Raw genomic sequence first — 20,647 nt, forward strand, 5'->3', positions numbered from 1 at the left:
CAAACTCACAGTCACACTGATCCTGTATTTCATTGCTCCGATTTGACAGTGTTAAGAAACAGAACCTTAATCATTAACTGCCAGTCAACCATATGAGGAGCAGCTGCAACCCCGTGTCTGACACAGAACCTGCTGCATCATGTTCAAAAGATTGGAGTTTAAACCAGCAGAGGAATAACAGAGTGGAGGTATTCCCACCTGATGAACCATTAACAATATAAAAGCTTCCAAGTGCTCCATTAGCGCCTTTAGTCCCAGTGTTAACTTTACAAAAGTGAGATGACTTGCCAAACCCTTTTATAATACACTATTTGCTGCACTATTATGATTCAACATTCAAACACACAATATTTAATTTCTAACAGGTGCTGGATGAAGCTTGAATGCTATCAGGTAAAAAAATTATAAAGGTAGATACGAGTTTGGGCTGCGAGCCAAGAGTGATTATAGACTTTCTGATAATGTTTACCAGTGCACCTGCAGAGTGTGGAAAGCAAAGCAAACAAAGGACACCAATTACTGTTGGCCTGAAGACACAATGGTACATGCGGATAAAAGCACACTGTCAGCATGTCTGAGTTTTTGGAGACGTATCACAACTGAGGCTCTTTAAATTCTGTGCGGGGGGAAATATTTTTTTCATGACTAGGATTTCTATATCAATATAGTACAGTAATACCAAACCATTTTGATAAGCTTGTGAAGAAGTTTTTTTTCTATAGTCATCACTGATATGTACCATGTGTTTATTTCAAATTGAAAAGTTTTCATGACAAGTTTAGAAGCAACCAAACACTGATCAAGTACTTGGAGCTCTTATTCCTCTAGAGCTGCATTTTAGTCCAAAGATGTTGGGATCATTAAGACAGTCCTTTGCACTCTTAAATATTCTTTCATTATCAAGATTTTGGCCACCCCACATACTGTCTAAAGGTTAGTTTACAGTCATAAAGTTCTTTGTTGTGATTACCATGATGCCCTGTTTCAACTTCTCCTGAACAAAAGGTGTCCCCACTCAGAAAATAGCCTCTGTACCTGTGCTGGAATAGAAGAAGTCAAGACAAAAAAAACTTTTCAATGTTTTCTCCAGCGTGCTTGATCTTTTCTAGGTGCAGCAGCATTTCCCTTTATAAAATACTGATAAATCCATGAAATGATAAACCTACCCTCTTGTACACTTGTGTCTTCAACCTGGACATGACAGCCATGCAGTCTGCACCTGCTTGACAAAAATCAAGACGTGTATTAAAATCCTAAATGATACCACAGCAGGGCAGCAGTTATTATGTCACTTTTGGCACACCTCCATTCTCAAGGGCTATAGTGGTGAACATGAACTAGGTGTCACCAGAGACCAAATAATGTAGTTGTCAACGTCAATGTAGCTGCCATGGTATCACCCACTGGTTTCTGAAATCTCACTCCTAGCAGCAACAGCAGAAAGGCTCATCTTGAGGCAGATGAGCCTTTCTGCTGTTGTCATGTTTGGTGCAACCCCCCCCCCCAAAAAAAAAAAAAACAAAACAAAAAAAACCCCAGAGGTGACTTATTATGATTGACAACTCATCACCCAATGATTGTGAGATCATCCAGGTAATCCTCCATTCTGAAACATGGCATGTTTGAAATAGAAAAAATAGACTTAATTTTTTGCTTAATATGCTCTCAAATGATTGACTGGGACACTAAACTCATCAAGAAAGTGTTCAAAGAGGTCAAGAGAGAAAGCCATTTTCCCATAGACTTGTATAGAACAGGAAGTCTTTTTGCAACCACAGCTATCGCCATCTGGTGGCCTTCAGATAGAATGCAAGTTTTTTTTGGCGCTTGGCTTCATTTTTCTGAGCCTGAAGGTAGAGTCCCGATCAAAAGTTTAAGACCATTTGAAAAATGGCAAAAAAAATTTTGCATGATTGGAAAGAAGATATGGAAGTGAGACATAACATTTTTTGAGCATGCAATTTATTAAAAACAGCGCTTGAACTGAAACAGGCAGCTTTACAGCTGATCAAAAGTTTAGGATCACATGCCTTTAAAAGGCTAGATCTGTGCAAAAATGTGCATTCACTGTCAATTTTCTGTCAGGTAGTGACGGTGTCATGACGTTCTAATGGGAAAGGCAAAAAACTTTCCCTTTTTGAACATGGTTGGGTGGCTGAACTGCATAAACAGGGTCTCTTGCAGCGCACCATCGCTGCTGAGGTGAGACGCAGTAAGACGGTTATTTGGAATTTGATGAGTGATTCTGAGGGTTATGGAACAAAAAAGTCAAGTGGAAGACCCTCAAAAATTTCACCAGCACTGAGCCAGAGGATCCAGTTGGCTGTCCATCGAGACACTGGACGATCCTCGACCCAAATTAAGGCTGTTACTGATGCTGGCACCAGAGACTGATGGGCAAAAATGACTTCAAAGGCTTCGTCTCTTTGAACGCCACAGAACTGACTGTTTGGACTTTGCAAGAGAGCACCAAACATGGGGGACTGAAAGATGGAAGAAAGTTCTATTCTCTAATGAAAAGAAATTTAACCTTGATGGTCCTGATGGTTTCCAATGTTACTGGCATGACAATCAGTTCCCACTTGAGATGTTTTCCATGCGCCACAGAGGAGGGGGCGCCATAATGGTCTGCGGTGTGTTTCCTTCAGTGGAAGAATGGAGCTTCAGGAGGTGCAGGGGCGTCAAACATGTCCAGATGTTGCAGACAGCATCCCTCATGACTGGGGGCCCTCGTCTGTGTGGTAACGACTGGGTTTTTCAACAGGACAACGCTACAGTACACAATGCCTGCAGGACAAGGGACTTCCAGGAGAAGACATCACTCTTTTGGACCATCCTGCATGTTTCCCTGATCTAAATCGAATTGAGAACCTTTGGGGATGAATGGCAAGGGAAGTTTACAAAAATGGACAACTGTTCCAGACTGTAGATGCCCTTCGTGCGGCCGTCTTCACCACTTGGAGAAATGTTCCCACTCACCTTATGGAAACGCTTGCATCAAGCATGCTGCAACATTTTTTGAAGTGATCAACAATAATGGTGGAGCTACTCATTCATGTTTGAAACTTTTATTTCTGTTTTGGGTGGTTTACAGGGTTTTTTGTTTTGGAGTTGTGGTCCTAAACTTTTATTCACCTAAAACAGCCTGCAGACAAAACATTTTTGTAGCAAAAATGTTGTTTTTGTAGCAAAAATGGTTTTTGTAGCAAACATTTTTGTAGCAAAAATGTTTTGTCTCTCTCCCATTTCTTCTTGTTGCATGTTCAAGCTCATCTTGGAACTTTGTTAAGATCCAACCATGCAAAATAGGATTGTTTTGCCATTTTTCAAGAGCAACAAACATACAGTCTCCATCAAATGGCCCATTCACTCATTTTTGAGCGACCTTTGCTAAAATCGGCACTCAGCTTTTTAAGAGGTTAATTAATTAATTAAGAGGTTATTAATCTATTTTCTGAAGCAAAAATTAGTCTTTAGTAGAGCTAATGGGTTTGCAGCTAAGACTCACAAAAAAGGTGAACTGAGGTGCCAATGCATCACCCTTTTCATTTGATTTTGATTTTATCATATTTTGTTGAAACATACTAAGCAAGCCATCTATATTAATGTGTAGGGAGATATTTCTATGGATGTTTTATTACTTAAGCAAATGAAAACAATCTCAAGACCTTCTTTTGCTTCTTTTCTTTCTTTCTTTCTTTCTTTTTTTTGGCTGCAACACCACCACTATTTACTTCATAATTAGGTACTGATGAAATACTGCACACACAATAATTATAGTTCCAAGTTCATTTAACAAGAATGCCAATGAAATGCTATCAGCACAGTGCTCAGTTTACTCTCTTATCAAGGATTTCACTAAGCTACATTACACACAAGCAAATTGGCATCAAAGTGGTGTGCATTACTGCATCATTAGACTAACTCGTGTTTGCCTGCACAATATGTGTATGTAGTGGTGCATGAGCTTTGGTGTGTGTGTGTGTGTGTGTGTGTGTGTGTGTGTGTGTGTGTGTGAGTGCGTCTATGTGGTATGGATTGACATTTGACCTGCGCTGTACCTGGGCTCCGGGGACATTTCGACTTTTTGCTGTGTATTCATGTGTCCCCCTAAAACATGACTTGTAAATGCATTTTTAAGTGTCTAAATAATAATTTTTTCTACTTCTTATGAGGTCATTATTTATCTTTTGACCTGTATTTGCTTAAACTGTAGTGTAAATTCATTTATTAAACTATAATTAAAAGATTTTCTGATTTTCTTAAAAGTCCACCTATACCCCTCACCTGATTTTTGTGTATTCCAGTGTATTGCACAGCGACGTTTCGAGTTAGAGTGGATGTGTGTAGGTACTGCAATTTAATACACATTTTCAATACACACGGCCGGAAGTCATTGTGATTGGTAGGCTATATATATAGGCGGTACCTACAGGAAACGGCGCCACAACTTTCGCGCGCGTGCCCTTTAACAAGTGTATGTCGACGGCAATACGAAGACGGATTAAAAACACAAAGGTAAGCCTTTTTTAATGTAAAATGCACCATGACTTTAATACTATATGAAATTATAGGTGCACAGGCCTATATTAAACTGGTTTAATTTATGCTTTATGGACTGTTAGTGAGTCTTTGAAGAAGTAAAACGGCCCCAGCGTTTGTCATTGAGTAAATAAAATAGGGCTGACGACTAACCGCGTCAACGCGATAAAGCGGGCTAACCCGTGTTAGGATTTACTCGGTGTTAAAGCATTATTGTGGCTTAAACGTGTTAATGCCGACATCGCGACTAACCCGATTAACAATTAAACCAGCGCAGTCTGAGTCAAAATCCCTGATGTCGCTGTTAGCTAATTTCGGGCAGTTTGTCCAATGTCTGTCATTCTGCTGACAGCCCTAAAATAAAAGCAAGGGTATAAGTGTATTTAGTCGTGTATTTATTTATATGCCTGAAGAAAAAACTTCTTACAGTTTTGATGCCTAAGCTTTCTCAGTACTTGTATCACTCTCTGCAGTCGCCATTACAGAAATGTCACATGTCGCCATTTTGAGTACTAGGCCTTTAACATTTTAAAAGAAGGCATAAATTAGCACTATGAATAAGTCAGCTGTGTTTATGCTGTAAACTACACTACTGCTAGTTCTGCTACTACTGATGATGATGACAATGATGACGATAATCGTAATACTTTATATGCTTTGGTAATACAGCCAATCGTACAGGAGAACATGCGAAGGAGACGCATTCCTCCACGGGAGGATGCAGTCTGTCATGTTTCTGCTGGAAGGGACAAACTGGGACTTGATATCCACTACATAAATGCCTTCAAAGGTAAGTTGGTCTTTAGTTTGGATTAGATTTGGAGTTTGTCACTTTGTCTTTTGTCACTCACTTGGTATGCCTCTGCAATTCAGGTCGGGGCATTTTCACGACTGTTCCATTCCAAAAAGGAGACTTTCTTTTGGAATACAGAGGTAAACTCATAACAAAAGAAGAATGTGAGCGGAGACACAGAGTTTATCATGACAGCCTGAAAGTGTTCATGTTTGAATTCAAGTTTGATGGAAAACTCTGGTGGTGCGTATTATATCAGTGTAGTTTGATTAAGATTAAATGACACATTGCTTTTGATTTATGAAAAAAAAAAGCTTCCTAACTAACTAGTTAAGCTAATACTTTTTTGCCTAACCCCACAGTGTGGATGCATCTCAAGAAGATGGGTCATTAGGCAGACTTGTCAACGACAACCACATCAGTCCAAGTGCTAAGATGAAAATATTAAATATCAATGGAAAGCCCCATCTATGCTTATTTGCAAGCAGAGACATAAGTCCAGGCGAAGAAATAGACTATAATTATGGTGACTCGGCTTGGCTCTGGAGATGCAAGGTATTTCTACAATTGTACTTTTTGGAACTGATAAATTGCATACCCTAAGCCATTTTTACATTTGTACCTACTCAAATTGGCTTAACGTGACTTAGGGCATCTAGTTTTTCACTGAAATTGAGTATCACCTACTGTGCCTGGGGTAACTATAGCAATGCAGCCGAGCATCCAGTGATATAAATGCCACAGCAAGCATGGACGTCAAGGTGACAAAATGCCTGCTGCTCAGTCTATACTTTAGTGTTCAATTCAGGGATCACGCTGTTAATTTTGGTCGCTATTTCAAACATTTCAGAGTTTCAAAAATGATGGCTTGGATTTTCACGAAGGAGGCGCACTCATAACTTATCGAGTGACACCATTGACCAGCCACCTGGTGGCATTCAGTCTATGTCAAATTTTCTGATCACTTTGGATCACTTGGAACCTTGGTGCAGTAGTTACTGAAAAACTACATGGTACTATAACCTACTGGAAAAACAGGGGTAGGTACTAATGGAAAACAGGCAATTGTGATGGCTGCCACATCAAAGCCCTCTAAAAGCACTAAAAAAATATCAGCAGGTATGCAGAAATAAAAAATGGCTTTCGGTTTCTAAATTTTAACAGTGATTGATGTTTAATGTGATTCTACACAGCAAAATCTCCAGTGTTAAATTAACACTGGAGAGTGTCTATAAGGGTCCACACCTCTGAGTGTTAAATACAACACTGTTGAGTGTTAAATTAACACTTTTGACAGTGTTATATGTTTAAAAGTAACCTAGTCAGTTTTGAAGATTAACAATGGCTAACACTGAGCAGTGCTGATTTTCTAACACTGGAAAATAACTCAAAATGTTAGAAATATTCCAGTGTTAGAAAATCAGCACTGCTCAGTGTTAGTCTTTGTTAATCTTCAAAACTGACTAGGTTACTTTTAAACATATAACACTGTCAAAAGTGTTAATTCAACACTCAACAGTGTTGTGTGGACCCATATAGACACTCTCTAGTGTTAATTTAACACTGGAGATTTTGCTGTGTAGCCTCTTTAGTTAGATTCATTTTAAATTTTGTCCCTTGAAGATAAATGGGCCCTAGTGACAGTTCGTTGCTGCTACAGGTGATTGTTTTACTCCTTTAGCAATGGCTTAAAAAATAAAGAAATCACACTGACTATTTGTCTCTTAATCATAGGGCCTTAAATTCTCTATACATGACAGTGAATATTTTAAAGACAATAGCTTGAAACCTATCTTTCTCATACAGTTTATTTAATGTTTCAAAAGCCTCTTCAAAAATGCACTGTATATTCATTTTCTATCTGTTACACACGAAGACGGAGACCAGCCAGATTCAGAAGACTGTGAGCTGCCTAAAGCCGCAACCAAACAGCTTTCCAAACAATGATCTGGACCTGAAACATCCAGAGCCTGAAAGGGTAAATATAATCCAGTGTACCACTTAATGAACTAATAATTTAATCTATCATCATTCTTTATGGATGCTGTGTGTGTGTGTGTGTTTGGCAGTCACCTGGGTGTGATGTGATTTACATGGACCGTGGCTTGTAGGTCCTTTTCATTGTTTCAAAGTGCAAGTCTGGATAACATCTGAGTGTGTGTGTGTGTGTGTGTGTTAACCACCCAAATGTGACTTAGGAGGACCACACTGTTATTGGGGGACTCCGTCAAAGTTTGCTTCATGGTGACATCACTCTGGTTTTAGGAGGGGTCTTCTCGTATGTCTTGACAGTTTGACCTACAGCATGCAGAGCTGACTGCATGTGCTTTGTTTCTATGTTGAAATTTTTTGAAACTCAGGCTTGAACATTAAGATAGATAGTACTATACAACTTCTTAACTTGTTTTAGGCACTTTTTACTGCTGTAATGCATGGGCTCTCTCTGGCTGTGTACTCTGGCTTCTTCCCACAGTCCAAAGATGTAGCTTATGGGGTTAGGTTAACTGGTGATTCAAAACTGCCCTTTGGTGTGAATGCAAATGCTTGTCCTTCCATGTTAGACTGGCGATCTGTCCAGGTTGTACTGCCCTATGGTAGCTGGTATAGGCCCCAAAACTGCTACCCCACAATCCTGATAAGGATAAGTGGAAGAGGATGGATGATTGCAAAGGAATCAGTTGTTAATTATTGTAGCCAGTATTTTTTTCAGAAGAAAACATTTCTTGAGTGGAAAGCCCCCCCCCCCCCCCCCCCCCCACACACACACACACATGCAAATTAAAGACAGAAGCACAGGACTGCCCAGTACAGTTGCAAGAAGAGCACTTGGTCTAATCTTTGTGCCATCTTTTCTTTGTTGCAGGATCTTGATGAAGAAATGCCTCAGCAAGGCTCAGAAGCCATGCATTCTTCTTCAGTGCAAGATTTTGAAGAGGTAACATTGACCTAGGACAGATTTTAATGAATGTTTCTCATGCACGATGTGTACCTTACGCTATTTGCCGATAGTGAAATGGTCTATTCATCCTCTTGAGTGATGCATTTTTAGTAACTGTCAGATTACTGTTCTTTTGTCTTCATTCTCTATCTGTTACACACGAAGACTGAGACCAGCCAGATTCAGAAGACTGTGAGCTGCCTAAAGCCACAACCAAACAGCTTTCCAAACAATGATCTGGACCTGAAACATCCAGAGCCTGAAAGGGTAAATATAATCCAGTGTACCACTTAATGAACTAATAATTTAATCTATCATCATTCTTTATGGATGCTGTGTGTGTGTGTGTTTGGCAGTCACCTGGGTGTGATGTGATTTACATGGACCGTGGCTTGTAGGTCCTTTTCATTGTTTCAAAGTGCAAGTCTGGATAACATCTGAGTGTGTGTGTGTGTGTGTGTGTGTTAACCACCCAAATGTGACTTAGGAGGACCACACTGTTATTGGGGGACTCCGTCAAAGTTTGCTTCATGGTGACATCACTCTGGTTTTAGGAGGGGTCTTCTCGTATGTCTTGACAGTTTGACCTACAGCATGCAGAGCTGACTGCATGTGCTTTGTTTCTATGTTGAAATTTTTTGAAACTCAGGCTTGAACATTAAGATAGATAGTACTATACAACTTCTTAACTTGTTTTAGGCACTTTTTACTGCTGTAATGCATGGGCTCTCTCTGGCTGTGTACTCTGGCTTCTTCCCACAGTCCAAAGATGTAGCTTATGGGGTTAGGTTAACTGGTGATTCAAAACTGCCCTTTGGTGTGAATGCAAATGCTTGTCCTTCCATGTTAGACTGGCGATCTGTCCAGGTTGTACTGCCCTATGGTAGCTGGTATAGGCCCCAAAACTGCTACCCCACAATCCTGATAAGGATAAGTGGAAGAGGATGGATGATTGCAAAGGAATCAGTTGTTAATTATTGTAGCCAGTATTTTTTTCAGAAGAAAACATTTCTTGAGTGGAAAGCCCCCCCCCCCCCCCCCCCCCCCCACACACACACACACACACACACACATGCAAATTAAAGACAGAAGCACAGGCCTGCCCAGTACAGTTGCAAGAAGAGCACTTGGTCTAATCTTTGTGCCATCTTTTCTTTGTTGCAGGATCTTGATGAAGAAATGCCTCAGCAAGGCTCAGAAGCCATGCATTCTTCTTCAGTGCAAGATTTTGAAGAGGTAACATTGACCTAGGACAGATTTTAATGAATGTTTCTCATGCACGATGTGTACCTTACGCTATTTGCCGATAGTGAAATGGTCTATTCATCCTCTTGAGTGATGCATTTTTAGTAACTGTCAGATTACTGTTCTTTTGTCTTCATTCTCTATCTGTTACACACGAAGACTGAGACCAGCCAGATTCAGAAGACTGTGAGCTGCCTAAAGCCGCAACCAAACAGCTTTCCAAACAATGATCTGGACCTGAAACATCCAGAGCCTGAAAGGGTAAATATAATCCAGTGTACCACTTAATGAACTAATAATTTAATCTATCATCATTCTTTATGGATGCTGTGTGTGTGTGTGTGTGTTTGGCAGTCACCTGGGTGTGATGTGATTTACATGGACGAAGTTTATTAGTTGATATCTGCAACTGAATTGAAAACACACCTTTCCAACTGTCCAAAACAAATAAATGTTGCAATATTTTGCTAACAGTGTCACAATCATCGTCTGGTGTGCACAACAATATCATCTTTGGACAAGTGCATTCAGTGTGTGGGACCGGTTTCCTCCCTCAAGTGGCTTGGCTTTAAGTGCAAAGGTGAGACATTTAGTGAATAGGTACAGTGTATAGTAAAAAGCATTAATAGAGTTCAACAAGTTAAGACGTGCTGAAATGAACACTGCTCCCTTTTTAATTAATGGGTGGTCACGTCTAATTAAAGAAATGCAGTATTACCTCATTGGTGCAGGACCTTGTAAAAATGGTATACTTGGGATTGTCCTCAATTCCCCATTCCATAACATAAACTGCTCAAAATAATAAAGGGAACACTTAAACAATGCGATGTTACTCCAAGTCAGTCACACTTCTGTGAAATCAAACTGTTCACTTAGGAAGTAACACTGACAACCAGTTTCACATGCTGTTTTGCAAATAGAGTAGACAACAAGTGGAAATTATAGTCAATTCACCATAATAAAGGACTGGTTCTGCAGGTGGTGACCACAGACCACTTCTCAGCACCTATGCTTTCTGGCTGATGTTATGGTCACTTTTGAATGCTGGCGGTGATTTCATTTTAGTGGTAGCATGAGACAGTCTACAACCCACACAAGGGGCTCAGGTAGTGCAGCTCATCTAGCGTAGCACATCAATGTGAGCTGTGGCAAGAAGGTTTGCTGTGTCTGTTAGTGTAGTGTCCAGAGCATGGAGGTGCTACCTGGATGTGGAGTAGGCCATAGGAGGGCAACAACCCAGCAGCAGGACCGCTACCTCCACCTTTGTGCAAGGAGGAACAAGAGGAGCCCTGCAAAATGACCTCAAACAGGCCACAAATGTGCATCTGTCTGCTCAAATGGTCAGAAACTGACTTCATGAGGGTGGCTTGAGGGTCCAGCATCCACAGGTGGGGATTGAGCTTGCAGTCCAACACCATGCAGGATGTTTGGCATTTGCCAGAAAACACAAAGTTTGGCAACTTCAGCACGGGCACCCTATGCTCCTCACAGCTGAAAGGAGGTTCAAACTGAGCACGTGACAGTCTGGAGATGCCGTGGGGAATGTTCTGCTGCCTGCAACATCCTCCAGCATGATCATATTGGCAGTGGGTCAGTAATGGTGAGGGGTGGCATTTCTGTGCCTGCCAGAGAGCCTGACTGTCATTGGGTAACAAGATGAGGTCCTCGGACCCTTTGTGAGACCACATGCTGGTGCATTTGGCCCTGGGGTCCACCTAATGCGAGACGACACTGGGCCTCATGTGGCTGGAGTATGTCAGCAGTTCCTCCATGACAAAGGCATTGATGCTATGGACTGGCCCACCTGTTCCCCAGACCTGAATCCAATTGAGCACATCTGGGACATCATGTCTCACTCCATCCACCACAAACTGTCCAGGGGTTGGCAGATGCTTTAGTCCAGGTCTTGGAGGAGATCCTTCAGGAGACCATCCGCCACCTCATCCCGAGCATGCCCAGGCATTGTAGGGAAGTCGTACAGGCATCTGGAGGCCACACACATTCAACTACACACTTTCATGCCACTCAACTACCTAAAGAACAAAGTATTTAATAAGAATAATTCCTTCATTCACATCTGGGATGTCCTTTTTTGGGGGGGGGAGGGGGATTAGCAGTGTATGTGTAGTCATTAAAATATCCTTAATGTGAACAGTTTTGTTTTTTTGTTTTTTTTCAGCATTTGACATTACTGCAATGCTTTGACAAAAAACTACTTCACTTAAATAGAACTGCAAAGCTAAATTAAGTCTATCAAAATGTGTTTCAGTTTGTTTAGGGGTCTGGCACAAATCTTGCCTTGCAAAATTGGCAAATCAGAATTGCCACCAGTCAACACAGGTGTGTATCCCATTCATATTTGGCTTGACTTTTTTTCAGTTTATTTTTTACCTGTCTAAAGTATTGATCAATTAAAAAAACTTTTGTTCTTACATTCCAGAAAGAAGAAATTTCTGAATATTCAGGGGAGGATGGATTGCCACATTCAGTTCTGGATCAAATATCAAGCGATGATGATGGCAACCACAGCATATCAGAAGAAGAATATGTGCCAGATTCAGAGTCATATGATGAAGATTCAGATGAAGACATCTCATTATTGCCAAGCACATCAAAAGGTCTGCTATGCCAAGATGACATCTCCAAAGCGCATGAACAATCAGATTCAACGAATTTAATCCACAACTTGACAAAGGACAAGCCACAAGATAAAAGTGAGCTTTGCGAAACTGAATCAGAAAAAATGACTTTAAGTAAAAGAAATTACTGCTATTTTTGTGGCAAACCACAAGCTAAAATTTCCCGCCACCTGAAAACGCACAAAACAGCTCCTGATGTTGTGCATGCATTTTCCCTGCCTAGAGACTCAAACAAGCGTAAAAGTCTGTTAGAGAAATTGAGAAATAAGGGAAATTTTAAGCATAATGCTGCAGTTTTGCATGGTGGAGTGGGACCACTGAAAGTGAAGAGAAGACCCAAGATTAAAGCAGTAGAGGGAAAGTTTGCTCATTGCTTTTATTGTCAAGGGATGTATGTTCGCAAGGATCTTTGGAGACATGTCCGCAGATGTCCTAACAAACCAAAAGATGACACGGATAAAGAACCTGGAAGAACCAAAGTACTCGGCCTGGCTTTAACTCTGGAGTCTCAGTGTTATCCGCAGGTGTCAAGTGGAGTCTGGAAGGTTCTTGCTGTTATGAAACAAGATGAGATTGCCTCAGCTGTGCGAAATGACTTTACTGTTATTCAGTTTGCCCAGTCCCTCTACAATAAACATGGACAAGACCCTACAAAGTATGATTATATACGACAGAAGCTTCGTGAAGCGGGACGTTTGTTGTTGTGTCTGCGCACAGAATTCTCAGTGCATAACATGGAAGAAGCTATTAAGCCTGCTAATTTCCAGAGAGTTGTGCAAGCAGTAAAGAAAGTTTCAGGTTTTGATGAAGAGACACTGTCATACAAAACTCCAAGCCTTGCGCTGAAACTGGGACATACACTGCATAAAATGTCTGACATTATCCATTGTCGTGCCCTCATGACAGAGGATGAAGCCCTAATCAAGTCCACTGATGCGTTCAAGAAGTTGTATGTCTCCAAATGGTCTGAGATGGTGTCTCACCGTGCCTTGAACACATTGAGTGAGGCAAAGTTTAACAAGCCATCAACATTGCCCTTTACAGAAGATGTTCGGATTCTCCATCACTACCTTCAAAAATCTGCAGAAAGTGCCTTTTGCAGCTTGGAGAACGAAGCCACAGCTCAGAATTATGCCCAACTTGCACAAGTTACACTCTCACAAATCATTGTGTTCAACCGAAGACGTTCTGGAGAGGTTTCAAAGATGCGCCTCAAAAGTTTTCTTGAAAGAGACAAAACAGCACTCCACACAGATGTTGCCATGGGGCTCTCAGAAATGGAACAGAGACTCTGTAACTATTTCTGTAGAATAGAAATAATGGGAAAAAGGGACAGAAATGTTCCAGTTCTGCTAACACCAAGCATGCTGGATGCTCTGTCACTACTGGTTAGTAGGAGGCCTGACTGTGGTATTTGTGCCACTAATATCTACCTCTTTGCAAGACCCCGATCAATGAGTCATTACAGAGGAATGGACTCCTTGCGTGTTCATGCACACCAGTGTGGAGCAAAGCAGCCTGAGTATCTAAGATCGACACAGCTCAGAAAACATGTTGCCACACTCTCACAAGTCCTTAATTTGAAAAACAACGAACTTGATCAGGTTGCAGATTTCCTGGGTCATGATATCCGCGTTCACCGCGAATTCTACAGATTACCAGTTCCCACAACACAGCTGGCCAAGATTTCCAAACTGCTTTTAACACTGGAAAAAGGACAACTTTCCCAGATCCAGGGGAAATCACTGGATGAGATCAAAATAGAAGGTTTGTATTGAAAGGAGCAAATATTAGGGCAGTAGTTGAATATTATGCTTTATCAACAGAATTAAAACCTAAAAGCACAGACCATTCTGTTAAATGTCCATGATTTAAGGTTCTTGAAGTCTATTGTTTCATCACTTTGCAACATTTGGCAAACTGCAGAGTGGTGGCCTTAAATAGTAAAACTATGTACTATAATTTCCAGTATTTGTTCTGTATTTTGTCATATCTCGTTGTTAATGTGAGGTTTTTGGGGGGTTTGTGTTTGGTTTTTTGGGGGGGTTTTCCCACAATTTCTCAGATGAAATTGCATTAAGTGATGCTGAAACAAAGGACAGTGAGAGTGAATCAGATGATGATGACACAGCACTCACAATGTTGGCGTGTGGCACCAGTGAGCCTGTACATGCAGTAGCTGATTCCACAAACACAGCGCAGCTCCAAGACACTGTAGATTGTGGTAAGTTACCACTAGCTTGGTTTCTGTGGATAAAATGTTTGTTACAAATATTAAAACTTAATCAAATTGTGTAATCAGCAGATGAAGGACCGCTCACAATGCCTGCAGCAAGTGAGACTGCTGCTCCCTCTGAAGGTAAGGGGTGCAGTTGGTTCTCTAAGCTTATTATTGTTTCATCACTTTGCAACATATGGCAAACTGCAGAGTGGTGGCAAAAAGTCACTTGGATGAGTGACAAAATGTTTCTCCCACTGAAAACGCTACGTCCAGATTAACAGAATCAACGTTTTGGGATTTACTTACCTGGATGATTGAGCATGCATCAAGAGACTTTTATTCAACTTTTTATTCAGTCTTTTATTCACAGCGGAACACTAAATGTCTCATTTTAGAAATTTGATAAATTTTCAAAGAGAATTTTAGCTCGTTTTGATATTGATGGTAGCAACACATTTCAGAAGTTAGTACAGGGTAGCATCCATTCTTTTAACCACCAAATGTTTTTTGTTTTTTTGTTTGGTTTTTTGTTTGTTTTAACTACTACTACTTTATATATCTTCCAGAGAAAAATGCTGCTCAATCCCACAATTCCCGAAGAGCTCCCAAAAACATGTGGTCCAAGGCTGAGGTTGCTGCAGTGATGAGGCATTTTAAAGACCACATAAACGAAGGGAAACTAGCCACCAAAAATGAATGCAGTCATTGCAAATTGGTAGAAGATCCGGTGTTGGCAGGAAGAACAGTTCAAAACATAAGAGATTTTGTAAGAAACAGAGGATTAACTGCAAAAAGGCAGAAAAAAATGAACTAAAATAACTGTTTAGAGAGCTGTGGTTTTACATCTTGGTCAGATTGCCAATTGTTGTTAACACTGATGTTCTGTTTAAAGAAAAAAAAGTTCTTGTTAAATACAGAAGTAGTTTGTATTTCATAATTTTTACATTTAATTTATTTAGGGTTTTTTTTGACGGGTTATATTTAAAATAAAAAATTATAAATGCATATTTTCTCCCCTTAATATTTACCTTTAAACTATTAAAATTCATTTTAAATGTTTTTAATTTTTCTGTTTTCTATATTTTTATATTTCTGTGGGAAGCGTGGGCATTTTTGTCCATAGATTTCTTTTTTTATTTATGGTTAAAATTAATGTTCAGATCCAAGAACACTAATAAAATGATGTTCCAGTAATCCTGTGTCCTGTCAGATGTGTATTCATGGTAATGATGAGCTATTTACATATTACATCATTGTCCCTTTAAAGACCCAATATTGTTTTTTTTGGACCTCATAAAACACATTGTTGTCAAGTGGACAATGTCTCCAGAAAACACAATAGAGTCTGGTTGGTGTGTATCAGTGTATCTAGACTTCTATAGGGAGTGTATGAGGTCTGAAGTGACCCAAATTTTTTTCAGATTTTTTCGAACACTTTAACCTCGCTCCCTTGGCTCTAAGTCCTTTCAAAAGGGTAGTCCACTTAAACCACCACCGGGCGGATTGACGTAGTATAGTCCCGCCATACCACATAGACCCGTATGTGTGTGTGTGTGTGTGTGTGTGTGTGTGTGTGAACAGTGTGTGAACTTGCAGACACAAAGCTATGTGCAAGAACTTTCCGGCTTGAAGCACTGTGGCATCTGTCCAGTGTAGTCTGCTTTGCAGGATTAGAGGAAAAAAACATACAAATACATATAAACAAACATGAATCAAGGCACGTATTGTTAATTCCCTCGAGAACGTGACCACAAACTGGCACTGTAATGCAAAGAGGAAGTGTTGGGTCTCGCTGCCGAGGAACTTCAAAGCCCAAGATGGGATGCTCATTTGCTCAGAGAGATTTTCTATTAAGATGCTATTGCAGCAATGCACCACAGCAGCACGATCACACATCCAGGAAAACCCACATTTAGAATCTTGTCGTTGGTCATTGTTTGACCTCATTCTTTTTCACAATGTTCCTTGGTATCAGTGCTCACTCACGTATTTGCATATTTTGGTTTTTTGAAGTCTTTGGCTTGAGGAAGAGACAGTATATATATATGTGTGCATATATATGTGTGTGTATATATATATATATATATATATATATATATATATATATATATATATATATATATATATTAGGGGTGCAACGATATTCGTATCGATATTGAACCGTTTGATACAGTGCTTTCGGTTCGGTACGCGTATGTATCGAACAATACAACATTTGTAATTTATTTTATCAACTTTCCTTCTGACGATGCTGTCTGTGTGGAGCGCTCAGTGAATCTGCGTTCGACTACTCCGCCTAGGCTGCACTGTCGAGCGTAGATCCACTGAGCGCTCCACACAGACAGCATAGTCAGAAGGAAGAGCGCAGGGCAAGCTAGCGAGACAGAAGTTAAGCTCTCCTTGCAACATGGACCTCCCCCACCCTCATTCAGATCTGGCGTTTGGAATTATTTTGGTTTTCATGTGACGTATGACCCTGAAGGTAAGCGAGTCATGGACTAAAGTAAAACAGTATGTTGGATGTGCCATGCAATGCTCAATTACATGGGTGGGAACTAGTGTGTTAGCGCAGTTAGCTCGTTAACGTGTTGGCCGTCTAGCCCCATGCACGGGGCGATCGGCGGTAGCTCGTTAACGGAGATTTGCCATGTTGTGGTGTTAAGGTCATTTCAACGAGATTAACCTGAAAGCACTAGTGGGAACACAACGAATATGACTGCACATTTACGCCGACATCATCCTAGTGCAAAGACAAAAACAACAAGCATGCTACTAACTTTAGCCGAGTCATTTAGACAGCTGTTAGCACATGATTCTCCTTATGCTGCTGAGAATATAACCCAGAAGAAGCGGATAGTATAGCTTTTATTTTGGAAAGAGACATTTCTCTGTAATAAACTCTCTTTTCCAAAGATGCATGATTCCTCAATCAGATACAGGGCTTGCAATATCGCTAGCCTGACGTCCTGGGGCTAGCGATTTTTTCAGTCGGGCTACCAAAATCTATCTCTTCCCTGCCCGTCGGGCTATTGTAAGAAGGAAAAATATATGTCAATGCTTTTGCATTCTTTCAGAAATGTAGCTGGGTAATTATGTCATTGGCATCGGTGAGCCACTGTCAATATGTGACATATTGAAATCGCGTTTGAATTTGCGCTTGTTTTTTTGCTTTCACTTTGCAATCGTGCGAACTGTGTATAGAGAGCGACAGCACTGATCTGTGAGTGATGATAATTTGTGCACCAATTCCTCTGACATCGTCTTATTAATCGTTAGCTTACTATGCAAACATGACAAGTGAAATCTCCCGCAGCTTAAACATGTGAGAGGTTGATCGCGCAGAGAATCGCTGAGCTTATGTGAGTCCGTGTGTAAAAGCAGCAGGATTTATATTTGACTACGATGACCTGGATGACTGAGAACCTTCACAGACAGATATATATTTTAGTTCTGCTGAGCCAAATAAGACAGGTCAGGGTGAAGAAGTGACAGCCAAAGAAAAGCTTACCACAAAACGGAGAAGTTATGACAAATCAGACTATAAGGCAAAAAGAAAGTGCAGCTTTATGGTTTCATGGACAAAATTATTTCTGTGGCTGCAATATGACAAGCTAAATAACCAGGGCTGCACATAAGTGGTCCGCAGGTGCGCATTCGCTGTCAAAATAAAAAACACGCACAAGGGTTAGGGTTAAATTTAAAAACTGTACTTTTGAGTTAAAATATATATTTATAATTTTAATAAATGACAAATTAAAAAGGCATGAACATTTTTTTTGTATCGACAAAATATCGAACCATGACACCAAAGTATCGAACCGAACCGAACCGTGAATTTTGTGTATCGTTGCACCCCTAATATATATATATATACATTACATGCCTGAGTATAAACACTGATAGCTTCAACAGCAAATTTGTTTGTCTTAAACTTTGATATACATCTCCAAGTCATGTGTTTTTTTGTCAAAGCTTTCAAGTTTCCAAGTGATTCATGTCCAGTCATAATCTCTCTGGCCACATTCTTAGCTTTCCTTTCTGGGTTTACAGTGTGTGTTATCAAAAAAGCAAACCGATTCAGGCAAAACCACTCGGTATGTTCCTTACTTAAAAACCACATTCTTTCTATAAACCATCATATAAACCTCATAAATTTCCCTTCCTGATGGTTTAGCCATCTGGGACAGAAGGTTTGTGTGTGTCTGCATGTGTGTAGGTGTGTTTGTGTGTGTGTTTGTATTCTTGCCTTGTTCTGCACAGTCATTATGTCCATACAGACAACTCAAAAACATAATTGACTGATAAGGAAGAGGAGACGTGATGAATTAACTTCATCTTATCCCACAGCACGCACGCACGCAAACACACACACACACACACACACACACACACACACACACACACACACACACACACACACACACTACACTTAGAAATGACAAGCTTCTCTAGGCGGACTCTGTTATCACAGGCCCGGCAGTACAAACAAAAGGCAGCCAAGTCTCTGGACTAAGAAGAAAACGTGATCAGATATGCACACAAATATGTTAATAGTGTACCTGCACAAGTGCATAATTAAATGTTTGTGTGAAGGAGGAAGGAAACAATGATAAAGAAGTACACAAATAAAGAGGAGAGAATGAAACACTATGCTACCGGCAATTTTTGCACTAGGGTCAACGGGGACGCTTGTAACATTTCTTTTTTTTTTTCTTTTTTACATATTTAGAATTGGATACATGATAGAGAATCGATGGAAATTCCCAAGTTATCATTTGAGAAAAACGACAAATATGTGTCCTAAGTAATAGTATAATGGCTATCTTCTTCCTAATAAAAACAAGACTATAATATTAATTTAATGGAAGAAGTCAGAGTAGATAAGTAATGGTAATTGTAGAACTGAAAAAGTACATTGTATTAACCCACTATATGTCAGATGCATTCTTCAAAAACACCTTAGTTTGATAGTGATATTCTGTTACAAAGTGATGCAGGTAATTGTTCTGTTCTCTTAATGTTGGATCTTACGGCGGCTTTTGATACTGTTGACCATTTTATTTTACTTAACAGGTTGAAATACTCGGTCGGTGTCTCTGGGACTGCATTGAAATGGTTCTCGTATCTCTCTGACCGATTTTCCTCTGTGGCAGTTTCTAAGTATAGATCATCTTCTGCGTCTCTGTCTTTTGGTGTGCCACAAGGCTCTGTGCTGGGGCCATTACTGTTTTTAGTTTATTTACTCCCTCTCCAGCACATTCTGAGCCCTTTTGAGGATATTTGTTACCATTGTTATGCGGACGATATCCAACTCTATCTTTTAAGCCGGAGGAGGTTTCTAAGCTGCGGCTTTTAAATGTGTGCTTGGAAACCATTAAAGGCTGGATGGCTGAAAACTTCCTCCAACTAAATGATAACAAAACCGAAGTCCTCTTATGTGCCCCAGATAGACATAGACCCAGTATAATAAATGCTCTTGGTCCTCTTTCAGCGTTTGTAAAACCATCTGTCAGGAACTTAGGGATTATCCTTGATCCTACTCTTACGTTAGATAGTCATGTTAAATCTCTTGTTCGGTCCTGCTTTTATCATTTAAGAAATATCTCTAAATTGAGCTCTATAATATCCTATACCGAACTCGAGATTGTTATTCATGCTTTTATTTCATCACGATTGGACTATTGCAATTCCCTGTTTACTTGTTTAAACAAAGGTTCCTTGGAGCGTCTGCAGATCGTTCAGAATGCTGCAGCAAGACTTTTGACGAAAGTTTCTAAATATTCACATATAACACCGTTGCTTAAGCAGTTACATTGGCTTCCTGTTGAATCTAGAGTCCATTTTAAGATTTTGGTTTTAACTTTTAAGGCTATTCAACAACAAGCACCACCATATATTATTGAACTTTTGCAGCCCTATGCCCCTAGTAGGTCTCTGAGGTCGAGTAGTCAGGGCCTACTTGTCATTCAGTATACGAGACTGAAAACTAGGGGTGATAGAGCTTTTGCTACTGTGGCCGCTCGACTTTGGAACTCCCTTCCTTTTAAAAAACAGCTAAAAACTTATCTTTTTAAAATTGCTTTTTGTTAACTTTGTTTGTTTTTTGTCTTTTAATCTGTTATATCTGTAAAGCACTTTGTGATGTCTATCTAGAAATGTGCTATATAAATAAAATTTTACTTTACTTACTTTACTTTTACTTACTTTACTTATTGCAGTAGTTTTGTGGGTGTTTTTGAGTTGTGGAAAACATAATTTCAGTTTTGTTC

At 40.0% G+C, this 20,647-nt stretch overlaps 3 protein-coding genes across 3 annotated transcripts; all 3 read left to right on the plus strand.

The window, feature by feature from the left end:
• The first annotated feature begins 3,990 nt into the window (after window positions 1-3,990).
• LOC146554164 (histone-lysine N-methyltransferase set-1-like) lies at window positions 3,991-7,340 on the plus strand. The gene is made up of 5 exons (XM_085254113.1): window positions 3,991-4,518; window positions 5,212-5,332; window positions 5,416-5,578; window positions 5,698-5,890; window positions 7,212-7,340. The coding sequence occupies exons 1-5, from the start codon at window positions 4,480-4,482 to the stop codon at window positions 7,338-7,340; spliced, it is 645 nt and encodes a 214-aa protein (XP_085110239.1). The 5' UTR covers window positions 3,991-4,479.
• Window positions 7,341-8,497: 1,157 nt separating this feature from the next.
• On the plus strand, window positions 8,498-12,478 carry LOC146554165 (uncharacterized). Its single transcript, XM_085253227.1, has 7 exons — window positions 8,498-8,540; window positions 9,438-9,509; window positions 9,678-9,779; window positions 9,993-10,098; window positions 11,788-11,858; window positions 11,959-12,357; window positions 12,452-12,478. The coding sequence occupies exons 2-7, from the start codon at window positions 9,453-9,455 to the stop codon at window positions 12,476-12,478; spliced, it is 762 nt and encodes a 253-aa protein (XP_085109353.1). The 5' UTR covers window positions 8,498-8,540; window positions 9,438-9,452.
• On the plus strand, window positions 12,411-15,775 carry LOC146554166 (uncharacterized). The gene is made up of 4 exons (XM_085255308.1): window positions 12,411-13,924; window positions 14,223-14,381; window positions 14,460-14,516; window positions 14,945-15,775. Exons 1-4 carry the CDS (start codon window positions 12,547-12,549, stop codon window positions 15,190-15,192), a joined length of 1,842 nt encoding a protein of 613 aa, XP_085111434.1. The 5' UTR covers window positions 12,411-12,546; the 3' UTR covers window positions 15,193-15,775.
• The last annotated feature ends 4,872 nt before the right edge of the window (window positions 15,776-20,647 follow it).

This window comes from Mchenga conophoros, linkage group LG18 (genome assembly GCF_057382185.1).
Source record: "Mchenga conophoros isolate Kocher_MC1m ecotype Shallow Benthic linkage group LG18, M_conophoros_male_GT1.1, whole genome shotgun sequence".
In the NCBI taxonomy this organism is placed as follows: domain Eukaryota; kingdom Metazoa; phylum Chordata; class Actinopteri; order Cichliformes; family Cichlidae; genus Mchenga; species Mchenga conophoros.

Bases quoted from the DNA above. Each gene is read 5' to 3' on its own strand.
- LOC146554164 (XM_085254113.1), top strand. From the start codon at position 4,480: ATGTCGACGGCAATACGAAGACGGATTAAAAACACAAAG. The intron at 4,519-5,211 runs GTAAGCCTTTTT...TTGGTAATACAG, and splicing joins GACGGATTAAAAACACAAAG to CCAATCGTACAGGAGAACAT. The intron at 5,891-7,211 runs GTATTTCTACAA...TTACACACGAAG, and splicing joins CTTGGCTCTGGAGATGCAAG to ACGGAGACCAGCCAGATTCA.
- LOC146554165 (XM_085253227.1), top strand. From the start codon at position 9,453: ATGCCTCAGCAAGGCTCAGAAGCCATGCATTCTTCTTCAGTGCAAGAT. The intron at 9,510-9,677 runs GTAACATTGACC...TTACACACGAAG, and splicing joins CAGTGCAAGATTTTGAAGAG to ACTGAGACCAGCCAGATTCA. The intron at 11,859-11,958 runs GTGTGTATCCCA...CTTACATTCCAG, and splicing joins ATTGCCACCAGTCAACACAG to AAAGAAGAAATTTCTGAATA.
- LOC146554166 (XM_085255308.1), top strand. From the start codon at position 12,547: ATGTATGTTCGCAAGGATCTTTGGAGACATGTCCGCAGATGTCCTAAC. The intron at 13,925-14,222 runs GTTTGTATTGAA...ACAATTTCTCAG, and splicing joins GGATGAGATCAAAATAGAAG to ATGAAATTGCATTAAGTGAT. The intron at 14,382-14,459 runs GTAAGTTACCAC...TTGTGTAATCAG, and splicing joins CCAAGACACTGTAGATTGTG to CAGATGAAGGACCGCTCACA.